Here is a 17,329-nt window from a genome sequence, read left to right on the forward strand (position 1 = left end):
TTATATAATAAACATAAAATAAATAATTACTTATTAAAATCATCTGTCCCTTTTGTGTTTTTGCACAAATTGTTACATTAGCTTTAGATGAAATCTTCTTGATGTTTTGCATTTTTTATAATCGTTTTCCTGGTTACATAATGATTTGGATTGTTCTGGTAGTCCATATCACTATCTGAACAGAGATCGTATATATATCATATATTTAAATAGGAAGTGATTGTAGATTCGATAAAAAAATGCAGTAAAAATATTATGCATTCTTCCACTATGCGGACAAAATTATCGATTTTTAAAAACTTACTGATTGAACATTTAACAGAGCAATCAAGGATGTAGTAATTAAGTAAGTTTAAATATTCTATAATTGTGATAATTAGTTGGTGAGAATTAGAACATTCGAGAGGGAAAGAATATTACTAATTTTTTTGTATACTGAACATGATAGTAAATTTGAATCATGTGATTTATAGCATTTTTCACTAGCAGAACTGATACGCACATTAAAGCGAAAGAATATTACTAATTTTTTTTGTACACTTATCTAATCTGAATGTAAAAGTGAGATATCTCTTCTTATATCTTAATATAATACTCAATGTATATTTTATCAAATAGCACAATAAAATGTATTGAGGATTTCGCAGTTTAATTCCTTTTTATATTTTTATTAAACATACATATTTACGTCAATTTGTGTACAACGGCTTAAAGTGCACTGAGTGCGCACGAGCTCCGCCAATGAAAATCGCTATTAATTTGTATTCAATGAAACTATACAATATGTACAAATACTTATTACTTTTGTAAAGGACTGTAAACTGTGCAAAATTGAAATCATTGGAATAAGAAAGGGGAATAAAGAATTAAAATTTCAAACTAACAGAAAATCATATAAGGGAGCCCGTGCAAAATGGACGCTTTGGATATGGCGAATACCTTTTATTTTTGCTTATCTATTTGAGATTGTGCTATAAGTCTCTAGCAGTTAAAAGAATGATCGAGCAGTGACGCTATGAACGTAGAAAACAAAAAATATCATTCCGTTTATGTTTAATAGAAACATATAGAAAATTGAGTGTTTTCTTGTGATTTTATTTAGATATGTAGCTTAATTATTATCTGTAATTGTTTCTTAATCAGTGTGAATGATTTTTTTATTAGAATTCTCTGTTTAAACTTGTATTCGAAGTTAAAATTTTTCACTTGGTGCTTCAACTTTTTCTAATTTTTCCAAATTCGTGCCAGGTAGGTCCTTTGGGCCAAGCGAATGGGGACATAGCCTATTATCCATTCCCTTTATCTTGGTTACAGAAAATACTGGGAATACGGAAGGACAGACGATCTTTCAAGTGTATGAAAGGCATGTGTTTGTTTACATATCATTTTTGTTTATTATTTGCCACAATGCAGTGTGATGATTTGTTTGTGACTGATCTAGTACAGTCATTGCATCAAATGGACCCATGAAGGCTGCACTACATATAAAGTAGTTTGTTGTTTGATAATTTTTGTAACAATCGCCATATTTTAATTGTTTTAATTCCATTTGCATTGCTTGAGTAACCGCTTTGGCCAGAGTGGGGTCGGGCAAAGTGGATGGCTTCTCTCTATTTTAATGTTTTAACTAAAACGACATATTATTGTCCAAGTTTTTAAATTTGTTTTAATTTTATTTCAAAGTTTAGTTCTTTAAGAGATTTATGAGAATAAAAATGATTTCTGATCTCAATTTTAATTGTGTAATTTTTTCATCTCAATCTTAACACGTCTGCACTGCCCAGGCTTCCCCTACTGTGGAACGTACTAAACGTACTAAAGACAATCTCAGCAGGAAATTTTGAAACATTTCAAGAATATTATAAAAATGTTGTAACGTTGAAATGAAAATGATTTTTATAGAAAATGTTATATAAATTATGCTTATTTATGCCTATTATATATGTGTACACGCGCACGCACGCACGCACTCACGCCCGCATTCACGTACGCACGCAACATATGTACGCCCATACACACACTCATTCAAAAAGACACAAATGTGTGTGTGTGTGTGTGTGTGTGTGTGTGTGTTTGTGTGTGTGCATAATATAATAAAACTAAAATCTTAATAAATAATGTATCTATATACAATTTTCAATTTGAAAAAGCGCCCATTAATTATATTATTACTAATAAAAAACTGAAAAGAAAAGGCTTGTATCATTTTGCAATTTTTGTAATATTTTTTTAATTACCTAATGTGCTAAAATTGACATACAAGACAACTTTTATTAAAATATTTTTAAAGAATTCTTCAAGAAACACCTTCATAATATTTCAAAGAATACTACAAGGATATCTTAAAATTGTCTTATTCATCGATTTTATCCGTTTTAGCAATCTTTAGAAATTAATATCTCGTTAACTATTGCGAAAATTGCAAAATAGTAGAGGATTCTTTGACTCAGCATTTTTATTAGAAATAGTACTGTACGCTTAGTGAGCGTTAGTTCCATTACACCTTGTATATCATATAAATATGTGTATACACATATGTATATGTAATACGAATAGATGCATATATAAATCATATTTATCGACTCGCATCACAAATTTATTTAACAAATTTTTTGTTGAGTAAATACCAAGGTTATTTGCGTAACACATTTTTTATCTGATTATTTAATTACACTGATTATTTAATTACTATCATTTTTGCAGAATGTCTAATTAATGTCTTTAATTTACTTGGAATATACTTACATAAGACATTGTTTCAAGTGTAGTGTTAAACTTGTAAGTTTGGACCCAATTGTTACATTACAGAGTATACATGTTGCCTCTGTACCGCTTTCTGCGATAAAATAATCCCAAGTTCAATGGAATTTATCTTCTTTCTTCTCTTCTACTTAATATGTTGGATGTGCCTTCACCAAGTGTTTATGTAAAATAGCTAACAATCTATTATGTATATTGAATTTTGCATTGCAATAATTGCATCTTGTCTCATTTCTACTTGTTAATTTTGTGTAACGTCTACGTATTCAAAGATGATCTGAGATAAAATTGTCTGTCTTTGGAGTTATATCCTCATTTGTACTCGTATCATTATCTGAATTGCTCTCGTTATCTACACGATCTGAATTTGGACCTAATATCCTACATTCACATAAGAAGTTATTAGAAAAGTAATAAAAAGTACAGTAGATATATTATAATATATAGATATTTCAATTATGTACATATTCCGCTGTACGGACTGAATTATAATTTTTTTAGAATCTATTATTTGAACATTTAGGAGTAGCGATCAAGAATGTAGCGATCAAGCAGATTTAAATTGATATAATGTTCTGTAAATTTGATAATTATCGAGTGAAAACAGAATGTTTCAATATTACTAATTTTTTATACTAAATATAGTGATAATAAATTTGAAACATTCTGTTTGTATTCAATGAGACTGTGTAACATAAATGAATACTGAATACTTAGTTTCGTAAGGAATTGTGCAATCAAAAGAACAAAGATTGGGAAAAAAAAATTAAATAGAAATTTCAATCTTTCAGAAATCATATGTTGTGGAATACATAGTTCCTCACAGATAAAAATTCTTGTTCTGCATTCCCTATTCTTATAATTGCGCGCAGTATCAATACACATATATAAGATATTTGATTATAATTTCTAATTTGTATATTATATCAATAAATTTTTAATATTTTTATTCATTGTACGTTTATAATGCTTAGAAGTGCAAATCATATTTGATGACATGCACCCAAAATCTGTTTAATAAATTTTTTAGTTTATTTAATAAATCTGTTTAGTTTTATTTGAATATATTTGTTTGCGTTACATTTTCTTTAATCAACATTAATCAGTTTACTGCTATTAATTTTATATTCTTTAGTACGTTAATTAATTTTTAAATTTACTTGGAGTATACCTACTTGTGCTTACGTTTTAAATGCTTTTTGAGACAAGATACTGATTGGTACTTAATTATTAAGTTACATTCTTTGCATGTTGCCTCTATATCGCTTTCTGCGATAAAATAATCCCAAGTCCAATCGAATTTGTCTTCTTTCTTCTGTTCTTCATTTAATTTGTCTGGATGTGCCTTCACCAAGTGTTTATATAAATAAACTGAAGATTTATTTCGTATAGTGAATTTTGCATTACAATAGTTGCATTTTGCCATCTTATTCCTTATTAATTTTGTGTAATGTTTACGTATATAAAGACGAACTGGGATAATATTGTCTGTCTTTGGAGTTAGATCCTCATTTGCAATCAAGTCATTGTCTGAATTCCTCTCGTTGTCTATATGATCTGAATTTGGACCTAATATCCTACATTTACGTAAGAAGTTAAGTTTAATAAATCTTTTTAGTTTTATTTGAGTATATTTGTTTGCGTTACATTTTCTTTAATCGACATTAATCAGTTTACTGCTTTTATTTACATTAATTTTATATTCTTCAGTACGTTAATTAATTTTTAAATTTATTTGGAGTATACCTACTTGTGTATACGTTTTAAATGACTTTTGAGACAAGTTACTGATTGGTAATTAATTGTTAAGTTACATTCTGTGCATGTTGCCTCTATATCGCTTTCTGCTATAAAATAATCCCAAGTCCAATGGAATTTGTCTTCTTTCTTCTGTTCTTCATTTAATTTGTCTGAATGTCTTCTCACTAAGTGTTTATGTAAAATAACTAAGGATTTATTCTTATTTATGAAAATTTCTACGTTACAATGATTACATCTTGCTACATTACTACTTGTTAATTTTGTATAATGTCCACGTATCCAACGACGAACTGGGATTATAATGTTCTCTGCTTCTTGTTCTGCCATTATAATGTTTTATAAGGAATATTAGTAACTAATCACAAAAGGTACTGAAACGATGTAAAGAATCGTTCGCAAAAACTGTTAATAAATATTTACAGACAGAAATATGTACATATGATTCTTCGAATCATATAAATATTAATACATATAAATATTAATGTTTGTAATTTTGAATCTGTTTGTTCAACGAGATTTAACAGATCTATTTATATAGCTCTTATATTACAATATCTAGCCCTTATATTACATTATAAATATTATATTAAGTAATACCATTTCCATTCCGAAACTCTCTCTCAATCGAATTTTCGTATTTCGTTAGTCTAGACAACGCTAATTAATCCACAAAAAACAATATAAAATATGAAATAACAATTCATTTATCGAAGCGCAAAAAGCATAATATGTACTCTGTAAATCTTTTGAAAATTCAATCTTGAAAAAAAATAAATTAATACTTTTCATTCTTGATTAAATAAAAAGTGGCAGATTTTCACTCTTTTGGAGTAAGATTTCTTTTGGAATGAGATTTATTCCAAAGGAACAAAATCTTACTTCTATTTTTGGAATGAGACTGTATTCCTCACATTTCACTCCAAAAGAGTAAAATCTTATTTAAAAAGAATGAAATCTCACTCCTTTTAAAGATTGAAAATGTTCTCATTTTTTTTCAAGACTGGTTCAATTTTTGATCTTTTTAAGTGAAATTTTACTCCAAAAAATTAAAGAGTATATTTAACACGATTTCATTTTATAAAATATTGAATACTTATTTTGAGATGATAATTTATCGATTTTACAGACCCTTTAGTGTTTATTATTACGATGTCTCCGTTGTGCTTAGCGCTGCGCATAAGCAAGGTCGTGCTATTACTATTTCCATTCGTTCAATGAAACTTGAGTTGACAGGCGTGGCGCAAACTGTTCTGTGTATCGTTGTGCATTACCTCTTGTGGTCGCGACAAATGCTAGAAGATATACATCGTAATACTTCACGCTTATTAGAGTAAGTGATTGCTAACTCGCGTAATTAAAGTTCCATAATTAAGATGACGATTGCTCATTGCAAAGCAGATATTTTATTTAGTAGAAATTAGAAAGGCAGATAATAGAAATTATTAATTATTTTACTATATTTATGGATAATAACAATCATGTGTTTTTAATAATATTTAGTAATCATTTTTTTTCATAAAATAATTTTTTTTAACAATGTTTTGATTTGAATACATCCATTGCATTGAACTTTGAATTTTTTATTTAAATACAATTTACAATTGACAATGTGAAATATACGAATAAAAAGAAAAAACGGTATTACATCGTATATTAATAACTGGTTTAAAATACAAAGACAAGAATATTTAACAAATTTATTTCATAATTTGTAAAATATTTCATGTCGATGATACTGACTTGTACACGCTGTAGTATTTGTGGTATGCCAAACTATAAAACCCGTTCTCATTCGCGCAACGAATTTCGAGTTGATAGTTAACGCATACTATTCTATATCTCTTATTCAGAAATGCCTATCAAGATAGAAGATATCAAACGCGATTATTTATTAAGAATTAATTACTATTAGTGTGCCCGCATTAATTACCTTCCACGGTTAATAATTACAAATGCGTTGATTATTTGAAGAAATAAATAGTTTGCACAATTTATTTTACAGAATCGAATCAATTGAATTTCTTTTACAGAAACGAACGGATGGGAATCATAAATTATTATTTTATCGCGATATTTATACAGACAATAATTTTTATAATGATTAGATTATCTTGCAATTAAATTTTTCTGTTATAATCGTTACTTATAATTTTTATATTGAAACAGGAAGTTTGCTGCGAATCGAGTGATTTAAACAATAGAAAATGATACATTGACTGTTAATTAATAATACGTATATCTCGTTGAATTTGCACGTTTGAATATATTTCGACTTTATTTATAATCATACCATATCGCACAGTATTAACGATATTGAAATGGTATTTAATTAATATGTACGATCATAATTAGATCCTTATTTTAATATTTTTCAACCGCATGATATTGATTCAGCACGGTTTATTAAAACCCCCTGTTCCACATTTCGTTCAATTTTATGAGAATCGCAGACATCGGCAAATCATAGAAATCTTCGTATTTTTTCTTTGCGTTATTTTTGTGGATTATTTAAATCGGATTCCGTTACAATGTATAATAATAAAATGCGCGTTACATGTGACGTTATAAATGACATGCAAAATGTCCTGTAATTATCTTATTCTAGTGATTAATACGCGAATTAACCGTGTTTTCGCGAGTGTTATATTACACGAGTGTAATGTAATGAACGTTTTTGAGAGAAGGAAATGATTGAAAAGCATCAGGCGGTGACAGAGCCAACCGTGTGGTATGTGGAAGTAAATTATTATTTTTTATTTCATTTGCATAACAGTCCAATAATAATCTCTTCACTTATGTAATATTACGGAATATTTTAATTATAAAAATTACATAATATTTTACTTTTACGTGAAGAAATAATTGTTGCTTTTTTTTATATTAGGTGTACAACTTTGCTTCCGCCGTTTTCCTATAAATGGCTTTAGCGGTAAGTGGTGGTCGAAATAAATAGATCATAGACGTCATACAATAAACTTGGGCATCTGTCAACATAACCTCATAGAAACATTAGTCGATTTGTGTCTGCATCATAAAGTTATTCTCGATTGAAAATGTCAGTTTACGTGCCAAATTCTCGTCATTTGCGGGAAGTTTTAATTTTTTGCTTCAATATGAAGAAATCTGCGGCTGAGGCTCATCGAATGCTCTCAAATACTTATGGTGAGGCCGCTATTAGTGAAAGAACGTGTCGTGAGTTTCAACGCTTCAAGAACGGTGATTTTGACGTCCAAGGTCATGCTCTGTATTTGGTGGGACCAGCTCGACGTAGTGTATTATGAACTGTTAAAATCGACTGAAACAATCACAGGCGATCGGTATCGAACGCAATTGATGCGTTTGAGCCGAGCATTGAAAGACAAACGGCCGCAATACAACGAGACACGATAATGATTTTGCAGCCTGACAATGCTCGACTCCATGTTGCGAAAGTGGTCAAGACATACTTGGAAATGTTGAAATGGGAAGTCCTACCCCACCCGTCGTATTCTTCAGACGTTGCTCCCTCTGACTATCACTTGTTTCGATCAATGGCACACGGCCTGGCTGACCAGCACTTCCGGTCTTATGAAGAAGTAAAAAATTGGATCGATTCGTGGATAGCCTCAAAAGATGACCAGTTTTTTCGACGCGGGATTCGTACGCCACCCGAAAGATGGGAGAAAGTAGTGGCCAGCGATGAACAATACTTTGAATCATAAATGTATAACCAGTTTTTTACAATAAAGCCTCAAATTTCGGAAAAAAACGGCGGAAGCAAAGTTGTACACCTAATAATCAACTGCATTATAATTCGATTGATTTCTAATCAAAATGTGACTGTTGAATTATCTGTGATATTCATTGTTTTGATTCTTATTTCAAGATTCTTATCTCATTTTAAACAATCTTAAAATGCTAATACAGTTTTGTAATTTATATATATATATATATATATGTATACCATCATATATAAGACTGTAAATCTTAAATACTTAAGTTGATCTTAAATATAAGAATCGACTATGAATTCCGGCCTATAAATTTTTATTGTGATTTCATCTTTACACTTTTTGTAAGATTTACTTAATAATTGTAAATACAAGCTTTAAAGATGTAACGACATTCTTCACATATTCACGGTGTCTGAAAAGATACATTTCGTTCGCAATCTGTCTTCAGCTCCAGCTAAGAAGGATGCGAAGATCAAAATGAGATACTCGCGGGAATTTAATATTTTTCGCATCCAGGCAACAACCGTGAAGCGACAGCACTCGTCATCACCACAAAACTCCTTTCGCACAACTGCGTTTGGCGTCGTCGCGATGGTAGCGAAACGAGCGTCATACGTGCAAATTGAAACACGCTCCGCCAGTCTTAATTAAGTTGCTTGCAATCTGGCGATGCGAGCTCGCAACAGCCACTGACTACGTTTACACAGTCACCCTTAATCGGATTTAATAACATCCGAGTTAGAAACTAATCAATCACAGCCATTTCATTCTTCAGAGGAGGATTGGTCAGTTTTATAACTACAGTTATTAAACCCGATTAAGGATTTAAGCCATATAAATGTGGTCACTATCACGACAAATATGACCGATACAGTTACCATTGGATCTCGAAAAGTGCATGCATATATTAAGCAGCCAGATATGTTGTAACTGCCTCAAGCTGCTGGCTCGATGACAACACATGAGTGGTTTTTTAAAGCGAAGGATACCGACTTTGGTGCGACAACCACACGACTCGGAACCACCGAAAATATCAAACGCAGCGATCTCATTATCTACCTATCATATCTGTTTCGCTTTCATCATGCGAGATATAATTAAGCAAAGGGTCGACTCATTAAAATTGTCGCTTTATAATTATCATTACTCGCTTCTCAACGAGTGTCCTTTTCGTAGCTCTCAGAGGTAAAGGGAAACGTTGCTCTTTGCGTTTGATACACGTAATAACCGATTACACATTTGTTTCTGATCATACCTGCGTAGATCGCGTTAGTATCTAACAGTATGTTTAAGTAAGGTTCTTTTCCAATTAGTGCTATTGTTTAATTTAAAATAATGTTTGTTTAATCCTTAATATATATACATGATGAGTCGCTATTCGTGTCCTGGGATAATTTTCATCACTTTTACAAAAATTATATTATTAAATGATTCTTACGTATATTTTAAAGATTTTAAAGATCTTTAGAAAATATTTATATTATTATGTATTTAAAAAAAAGTACATAAATATTATAATTGATGATTTGGTACTCCTAATATTTTAAAGAAAAGAAATGCACTGAACTTGAATGCTTAATCGTGTGTACTAAGAATAAATTCGATAAAATTGTAATAAGCATTTAGTAAATATCGCATCAAATATATTCAAAATCTCGAATTTATATAAAGTGAATCATATTATCAGGACAGGAAATACAAATTTCGTCTTTCATGTAACCGACTTGTTTTCGAGAGTTCGCAACCAGAGCGGAAATCCACGCAATAGTCCGTCCAAATAACACACCCCACACATAGCTAAACCCTTAATTAGCCCCTTCCATAGTTTGCAAAATCACTCAAGAGTCGGATTAGTTCCGCGACACACCCGGCAACCTTAAAATGAGTTTCTACGGAAGTTGTAGGCGTGCCAGTAACCGATGGTAGGACCACCCGGTGTTCGCGTGGTCGTTTGCGTGCGCTTTCTAACCAGAAGTCCCAAATAAAACCATGGATATATCTGTATGCGGGGTGCGTATCTGTCGCGGCTCGTGCTGATTGTCGTGTCCTGCTAGCCTTTAGATTGCAAGGGCGGAGAATGAGAGGGTGAAAGGAGACAGAGGCAGGTGCTGGTAGGGAATGGTGAGCGAGCGCGAAGGGGGAATCGTTCGTATCTGTATCGGGGGAATGGTTTGTATGTTTCTGCCGACCGTTCAGGGATGGCTTGCAAACAAACCGCGTTCTGTTATTTGATTCTGTCCGTTCGTCCGACGCGGCGCGTCACGCTATTCGGCGCGTACCTTTCCCGGTTGGATGTATCGGATAGAATATTTCGTCGCGATCAACACAACACGTTGGCGACAGCGAAATACTCTATCGAACTTAAACTTTGATACAGAATAAAATCGGTAACGAAGCCAGCCATTTTATGTTCGATGTAAATGCTTCTGCTCATGGAATTTTTAGATGTACTATACAATTATGTTTGGTCTTTTAGAATGCGGTAGGGAAGCTTAGGAGAATCGGGAATGTTAAATCGAGATAAAACAGCTCACGAAATCTGATTTAGCTGTGCGAATCGAGCTTTTGTAGCGGTTCAACTGTAGAACAATTCAATGCGATTCGCATATTTAATTACGAAAGTTCTGTTTTTAATTACGAAGCTATGCTGTTTAATTATAAAAGTTCATTGTTTCTTTGACGCGCTGCGCAGTCTCTGAATTGGCGAGCTATAGAAACTATCCCATAACACAGTTTCTACATTCTACAATCAATGTCTATAGACATGAAATGTAAACAGTTATACTAATGGAGATATGTAGATGTGTGATCAGCGCAAACCAACCTAACTAATTAAGGTACGGATATAACGCGTAATGTACTACTAGTACAGTCGTTTCGAAACGTTAATTACATGATTTATTTACCTAATTTGTTGTCATTAATTAGATGAAATTCTTGATAAGCCATATCCTATTTATAAAATATAATCTAATGATCTCACATCCGCCGAATTAATCGAATCCGCCGAATCGAATACTAATGTCCAATACGTGACAATATCCATATAAAATGCATAAACAATCGATTGAATAATAAAAACATTGAAATAAAATATCCTCTGCAACATAAATTTAAAATGCAAAACTTGCTATGAAATAATAATTAATTCTTCATTAAATAATTCAAATTATTACAGCAATTAATTAATCATGGATATTTATCCGTGAATATTGATTTAAACTGATTTTTATACTTCCCGAGCGATAATACACTTCTCCGCGTGTTATTCGACGCGTCACAAAGTCGTCGAGAATCTGCGCGCTTGAAAGGCATGGAAATCTGATCCTCACAGGCGTCACAGTGGAATTCATGGTTTTGCTCTCGATAACAGTACGAGCTGCACCTGGCGGCGAGTCGACCGCGATCTCATTTATCTTCAGACGGAATGCGGCTGCGCCTAGGGCTAATAAGGTGTTATTAATGTCGTCACGCCATAGCTATCCAACTGCGTCCTAACTTTGCAAACTATTCTCCGCCGGCGGCTCGCTGCCATTCTCGCGTATCCCTGCTTCATTTACCTGACAGTTCGGGTAACCCTACCTGTCTATCTCTCCGCCCCAGCCCGATAGACGCTGTCATTCCCATCGAAATGTACTTACACCCCGGAAAAACGACATTGCGTAATTATCACGATTACATGACGCATTGTGATATCACATCATTAATATGCGAGATACGTTTAAAACGTCAGGAAAAGACATATTTAATTTTTGCAAAATCATTTAATATAAACTTATCTAACGCATTGAATATTTAAATGTATCCAATATGAATTCACCGCGTTACAATATGTAACACCGCGATTAGCAATGGCGGATTATATCTTTAAGTATTATTTAGTAAATGTAGCTACGTGCGACTGGCACGTCAAAGGTATCCTTTCAACATAGATTTAATTAGAATCCTGGAGGAGTTTCTATCGAGTTGTAATAGAAAGGCGAATGAATGGGGAAATCAGCGTCTAAAGTAAACCGAAGGTTATTTCTTCTCCGGTCCTTGCGTGCTCGTGTATCGGCGCGCACCTGAGAACGCCGACGAAGTATAGGTACGCGAAACTTCGCGTTTCCCAAGCGCCATACCTCACTTTGACGTAACTGCACGGAGCTTATCACGGTACGTTTACCGGGCGGAGGCCCGCTTTAAGTAACTCGATAACAGGTTGCACTTGACAGGTGAGGAGACTCCCTCGACGCGCTCGCCCGCTCCTGCTTCATCGCACTCTCAAAGGCAAACTTTGGCTTCAAGAATGAGAAACTTTCGAAATGCTACTCCGTCGTTTTTCTCTTTTTCCCGAACCCCTTTCGGATCGCTTTCGACGATGTTGCCATAAATATTGTCGAAACTCTTAGTCTGTTCTAGAGTATCGTTGAAAAGGAATCCTACTGGACTTACATCTAACCTCGGTATTATTGCCATCGGTCATGATTTACCGAAAGAAACAACTGAGTGGCAATAAGAACTTATAGACATAATAAAAATAGACTGTGCATTCCTATAAGTTGTCAGTGTTGTCACTATCGACTTAGAGAAAGTTTTGAGAAGTCTCTTGAAGCATATTTCTCCTCTATCTCTCTCTCTCTCTCTCTCTCTCTCTCTCTCTCTCTCTCTCTCACTCTTTTAGCATTTAAGAGTATTCTTAGAACACTCAATAATGACATCTAATGTCTATCTATAAAATATCCCTTTAAAATATTAAGTTGAAGAAAGATGCTGATATTTTCAATTCTTTCTAATCGAGAAATTAAGATAAACTCAAATGAACAATGTAATTTAGAAATCTGATTGCGTGAGATTATCTACTTACGGAGGATACAATCGAGAATTTCGCCTCTGCTTTTCGTTGTTAATTCTCAAGTGCTTATCCCAGCTTACATTTACATACCGATGCAAACACATGCGTGAAGGAATCTACGAAAGAGCGACGACCTGTTTTGCTATGCAAAACTTTTTTAATTAGAAAAGTATCACACACACACACACACACACGCGCGCGCGCGCGCGCACACACACACACACACACATACACACACACACACACACGCTTTCCTAATTAGAAAAACTGCATTGCAAAATTCAAAGTGACACTGTGCCACGAGTATTCCTTAATTAAAGACCTCAGGCAGCGGCGTGCTAACTGCATCCTCGAGGCATTACTTACAATCGTTTTTATCGGTCACGACGTGCTTCGATAAATCCCTTTTTACGACATCGCTATCTTCATCGATCTTCTTGGATTATCAAAGAAGACGTTCTATTCGCGAGTTTGATAATTCGCCTTCGGTTCTTTTAGCTTTGCTCAAAATTATTTCTTTGATAGATCGATTCCTATAGTCGATGGGGAACGAATTCTATCAAATTTGGATGATCACTATTGATAATCGCAATTTATGTCGTAGTTTTTATCAGCAACTATCACTAATCACTCAAAAAATTAACTCATTTTATCCTCCATTACTCATATGGAATATGCAAGATAGGTATCCCAGCTTTATATAGATTCACTAATTACATTATTAGGTATATTTATGCAAATTGTTTCATATTTTAAAAAATTTACATTTACCGCTTTATCTAAAAAATGTATAGAAAATTATCAACCTTTATTTAATTGTGAATCATCAAAAAGAGCAATGAAAATTGAAATATAATGTTGGAGCATCTAAAATATTCTACGCAAATAATTACGTTAAAAAAATACGCATGTAAGATTAATTAATAATAGAATTTAAGTAAATACTCGTTCCATATATGAGTTCTCTCAATGTTGTAATCACATTTAGCATTTTCATAAACATTAAAGCCATTATCACTTAATAGTAATACGTTCAGCGCGTGTTCTAATAGACTTGCTAATTCCCACAGACGCAAACGGTTGCGCTTATGGTGATTACGAACCTCACTGCAGCCCCGTAATTTCAATCGACAGTCAGATGCCACGAACGTCGTCAACCCTTGCAATTGGAAGTTACTATCGTTGTCTTCGACGTTGCGCATCGCTGTACCTGTAGAATCTATTGCGAGGGTCGGTCGGCATTGATTAAAGGGCGTACAAGCCAATAAAGCGGGATTCGAGCGACACTCTCCCCGAAATGAATTCAAGTAATTATGGCAGGGCTGCAGTTGTTCACATCCCGAATATGCCAAGCTACATCGTGAACCACGAAATCTAGTTACGTCGGGTTTTATGGCGACGATAACTTTTTCAACTCGACGTATAGCCGTCGTCACGACGAGTGGCCGTAACTTTTTAGCGAGACCCGCGACGCAGAACAATGAGCAGCTAACTACATGGTCCGCGGATAGCACAAAGAACGGCAAGGATAGCAAGAAAAAAATCAGACAGTTGACAAAACCGTGATTAACTGTAATTCGACAGTGTTTTTATTGCTCGCTATATAGAAGATAGCGAGAAGATCCGTTTCTCAGATTCGAAGAGCGAAATGTCGTCAGAATAATGACGCTCTGATATCTCGAAATATCACCGCGAGCTATACGCATGCTATAACACTACTTCCTGCAACTTGTCTCTCGAAAGAGGAAAAGCACTTTGAGTAGACACCGACATCGAAATCTCGTGCGCGATTCCCAGTGGCAGAAGGGCGACAACCAATTAAATATATGGGACGCCGAAGGGACCAAAACAGGTCTAACAATTCCAGACACCTCCATCCACGAAACTGGAAATGGACTTCCGCAAAAGCTCGCATATATATAGAGTGTCTTGAAACTATCAACAGTTATTTCATTATAGGATTATAGGTATACTGTACTTAGATATCAAAGGAACAATGGCAACACAATCTCTTAATTCAATAATATTTTGTTATTTTTATCAAAACGTACAACAATCCATTTTTGTAGTTTTAAAATAAATACATGGATATTAAATTAATTATTATACTTATTATATTTATTATATACTTAGTAAATGATAAACTAAATTTGAGTTAAATTTAATACTAATAGTTTTCTATAATAGTTTTCTTGAATTTAATTCTTCGTTGTCACATTTCCTAAGAATTTTATGTTGATCACACAAGCGGCAAATGACCCAACATTTTTATTGTTGTATTTACAACTTTTGTTCTTTAAAACCACAAAAATTATTGAACACTTTAAATATTGTAGGATATGGAAATACAATGGCTTTTAAAGTTTTTAATTTAAAAAATTCGCAATGACTGGCGTCAAAGGAATAATATGCGGCTGAAGGCGCAAAAAGGGTATTTTGAACTTCGGATAAATGTTTTAAAAAAAGTTTTAAAAAAAAATCTTAGAAATATAAAGCTTCACATCTTTTTGGAGTCTATAGATCTCCAAAAATGACATATTCAGTAGGAGCAGTAAAAATGATTAAAGATAACTCAAATTGGATACAAGTTGACATCATGAATGTAACAGTGAATGTAACTGAAATACAAACTAAAGTAATTATTATTTAATAGCAGATAGAGAGATAATTACACGAAATATCTTATTTCTCAGTAATTTCAACTTAATCTGATCCAGTCAAGAATTAAATTCGAGGTTTATTCTGTCGAAATATTTTTGAGAATTAACCACAACATTGAGATCGCGGAAAAACTGAGGCTCTAAATCCATCATGAGATTCCCACCCGGAAATTACATTTGGCGATACCGGTGCACCCTGTATATCGTATAACCGTCTGTAAAATACATCTCTCGCGCGCGCGTTCGTCGGTGGGAATCCAAACGGCGCATTTGCTCAATGGGACGTGCAACCAGTGCACGGAGAGCGGACCCGCCGATACACTATACCACAGCGGTGATCTTGCAGGTCGACCAAAACCCTCGGCATGAGTTCGAACTGCGAAATCCGCGGTGTAGCGAAGGCTGATGCTGCGCTCCATTTATAGGATTGCATGAAAAATTCCGCACGTATATTCCGCGATATTCCGTTTCCTTTGCTGCTGCGGGCTCGTTATCGTCGAGCCGACTTTGTTTCTAAAGCTATTGGTCGTGCGCGCTCGTTCGTACATGCGCGTGTATCCGAGCATGCAGCCTCTCGTATGTGCAGCCCGCGGATCTCGTATAGTACCCTATATATACAGCATATATACAAACGGCACCGTAGCAACGCTCCCGCTATATTAAACGAGATTCGAGACCATCGCGCTTTCGCCTTACGGAACGAAGAGTTAGTCTGAATGTTCTCGTTTCCTGTCCTATCACCTCGGCCGTTCACGCGAATGAGTTTGGTCGTGCGACTCTGGATTAAAAGCTTTTTACCCGACCGTAATAAATGTTTGCTGTCCGATTTAAGTTCAGGATCCAGCTCGCCCGCTATGTAGGAAAACTAATATTAGTTGGGCAATGTAATATAAAATAACCGCATCTTATATAGTCTAGTTTAAGCTTTGCAATTTTTTGAATTTTTTTCAGTCGTAAACATTGTGACGAAAATATTAACTAAATACAGTGTTGTAAAGTATAAATACAGAGCTACAATAATATGTGCTACGAAAATTAGTAATTATTTTTTAGTTGTAGAAAGCAATTACTTATGAAATACTACTACTTATCTATGAAATACTATATCACGACATTCTGCATTTTACTTTGTTGACAATAGTAGAACAAATTGAGCAACCACATATTTAAAAATAGAATATATTAAAACGTTTTAAAGATGCATAAAAAACATTTTAAAGACATTTTTATTAAAGATGTCTAAAAGACATCTTTATGATGTCTTATGTTTCGACTTTGAAATTTTTATTTTTTAGGATAAACTAATGTAATCAAATCAGATGAACTGCCTGCACGACTTACTAATACTATCTGTTAAATTTACTGTGTAATTAAATTACCCACAAATAGTGAGGAGATTATATTAAATATTAGACACTATATGAAGTTTATCTCAATATATTTCTTTTTTTATTTTTGAAAATAAAATTTATATTAAAAATTTGTAGATGTTAAAAATATTTGTAGATATTAAAAATATTTTAAGATCTACGATATCAATCTTTGAAAACAAGGAAGAGATATTACGATGAGAAAGGGACCTTTATAAGACAGAAGATAAT

The 17,329-nt window shown here is 33.6% G+C and overlaps 1 protein-coding gene across 1 annotated transcript in view; it reads right to left on the minus strand.

The window, feature by feature from the left end:
• LOC108691453 overlaps positions 1-4,848 on the minus strand; it is a 7,985-nt gene extending 3,137 nt beyond the window's left edge. Inside the window, 3 exon segments of the mRNA XM_018199204.1 lie at positions 2,910-3,141; positions 3,936-4,337; positions 4,511-4,848. Of these exon segments, the coding sequence (XP_018054693.1) occupies positions 2,910-3,141; positions 3,936-4,337; positions 4,511-4,848 (972 nt within the window).
• Positions 4,849-17,329: the final 12,481 nt, after the last annotated feature.

This window comes from Atta colombica, unplaced genomic scaffold, assembly GCF_001594045.1.
Source record: "Atta colombica isolate Treedump-2 unplaced genomic scaffold, Acol1.0 scaffold47, whole genome shotgun sequence".
Taxonomy (NCBI): Eukaryota; Metazoa; Arthropoda; class Insecta; order Hymenoptera; family Formicidae; genus Atta; species Atta colombica.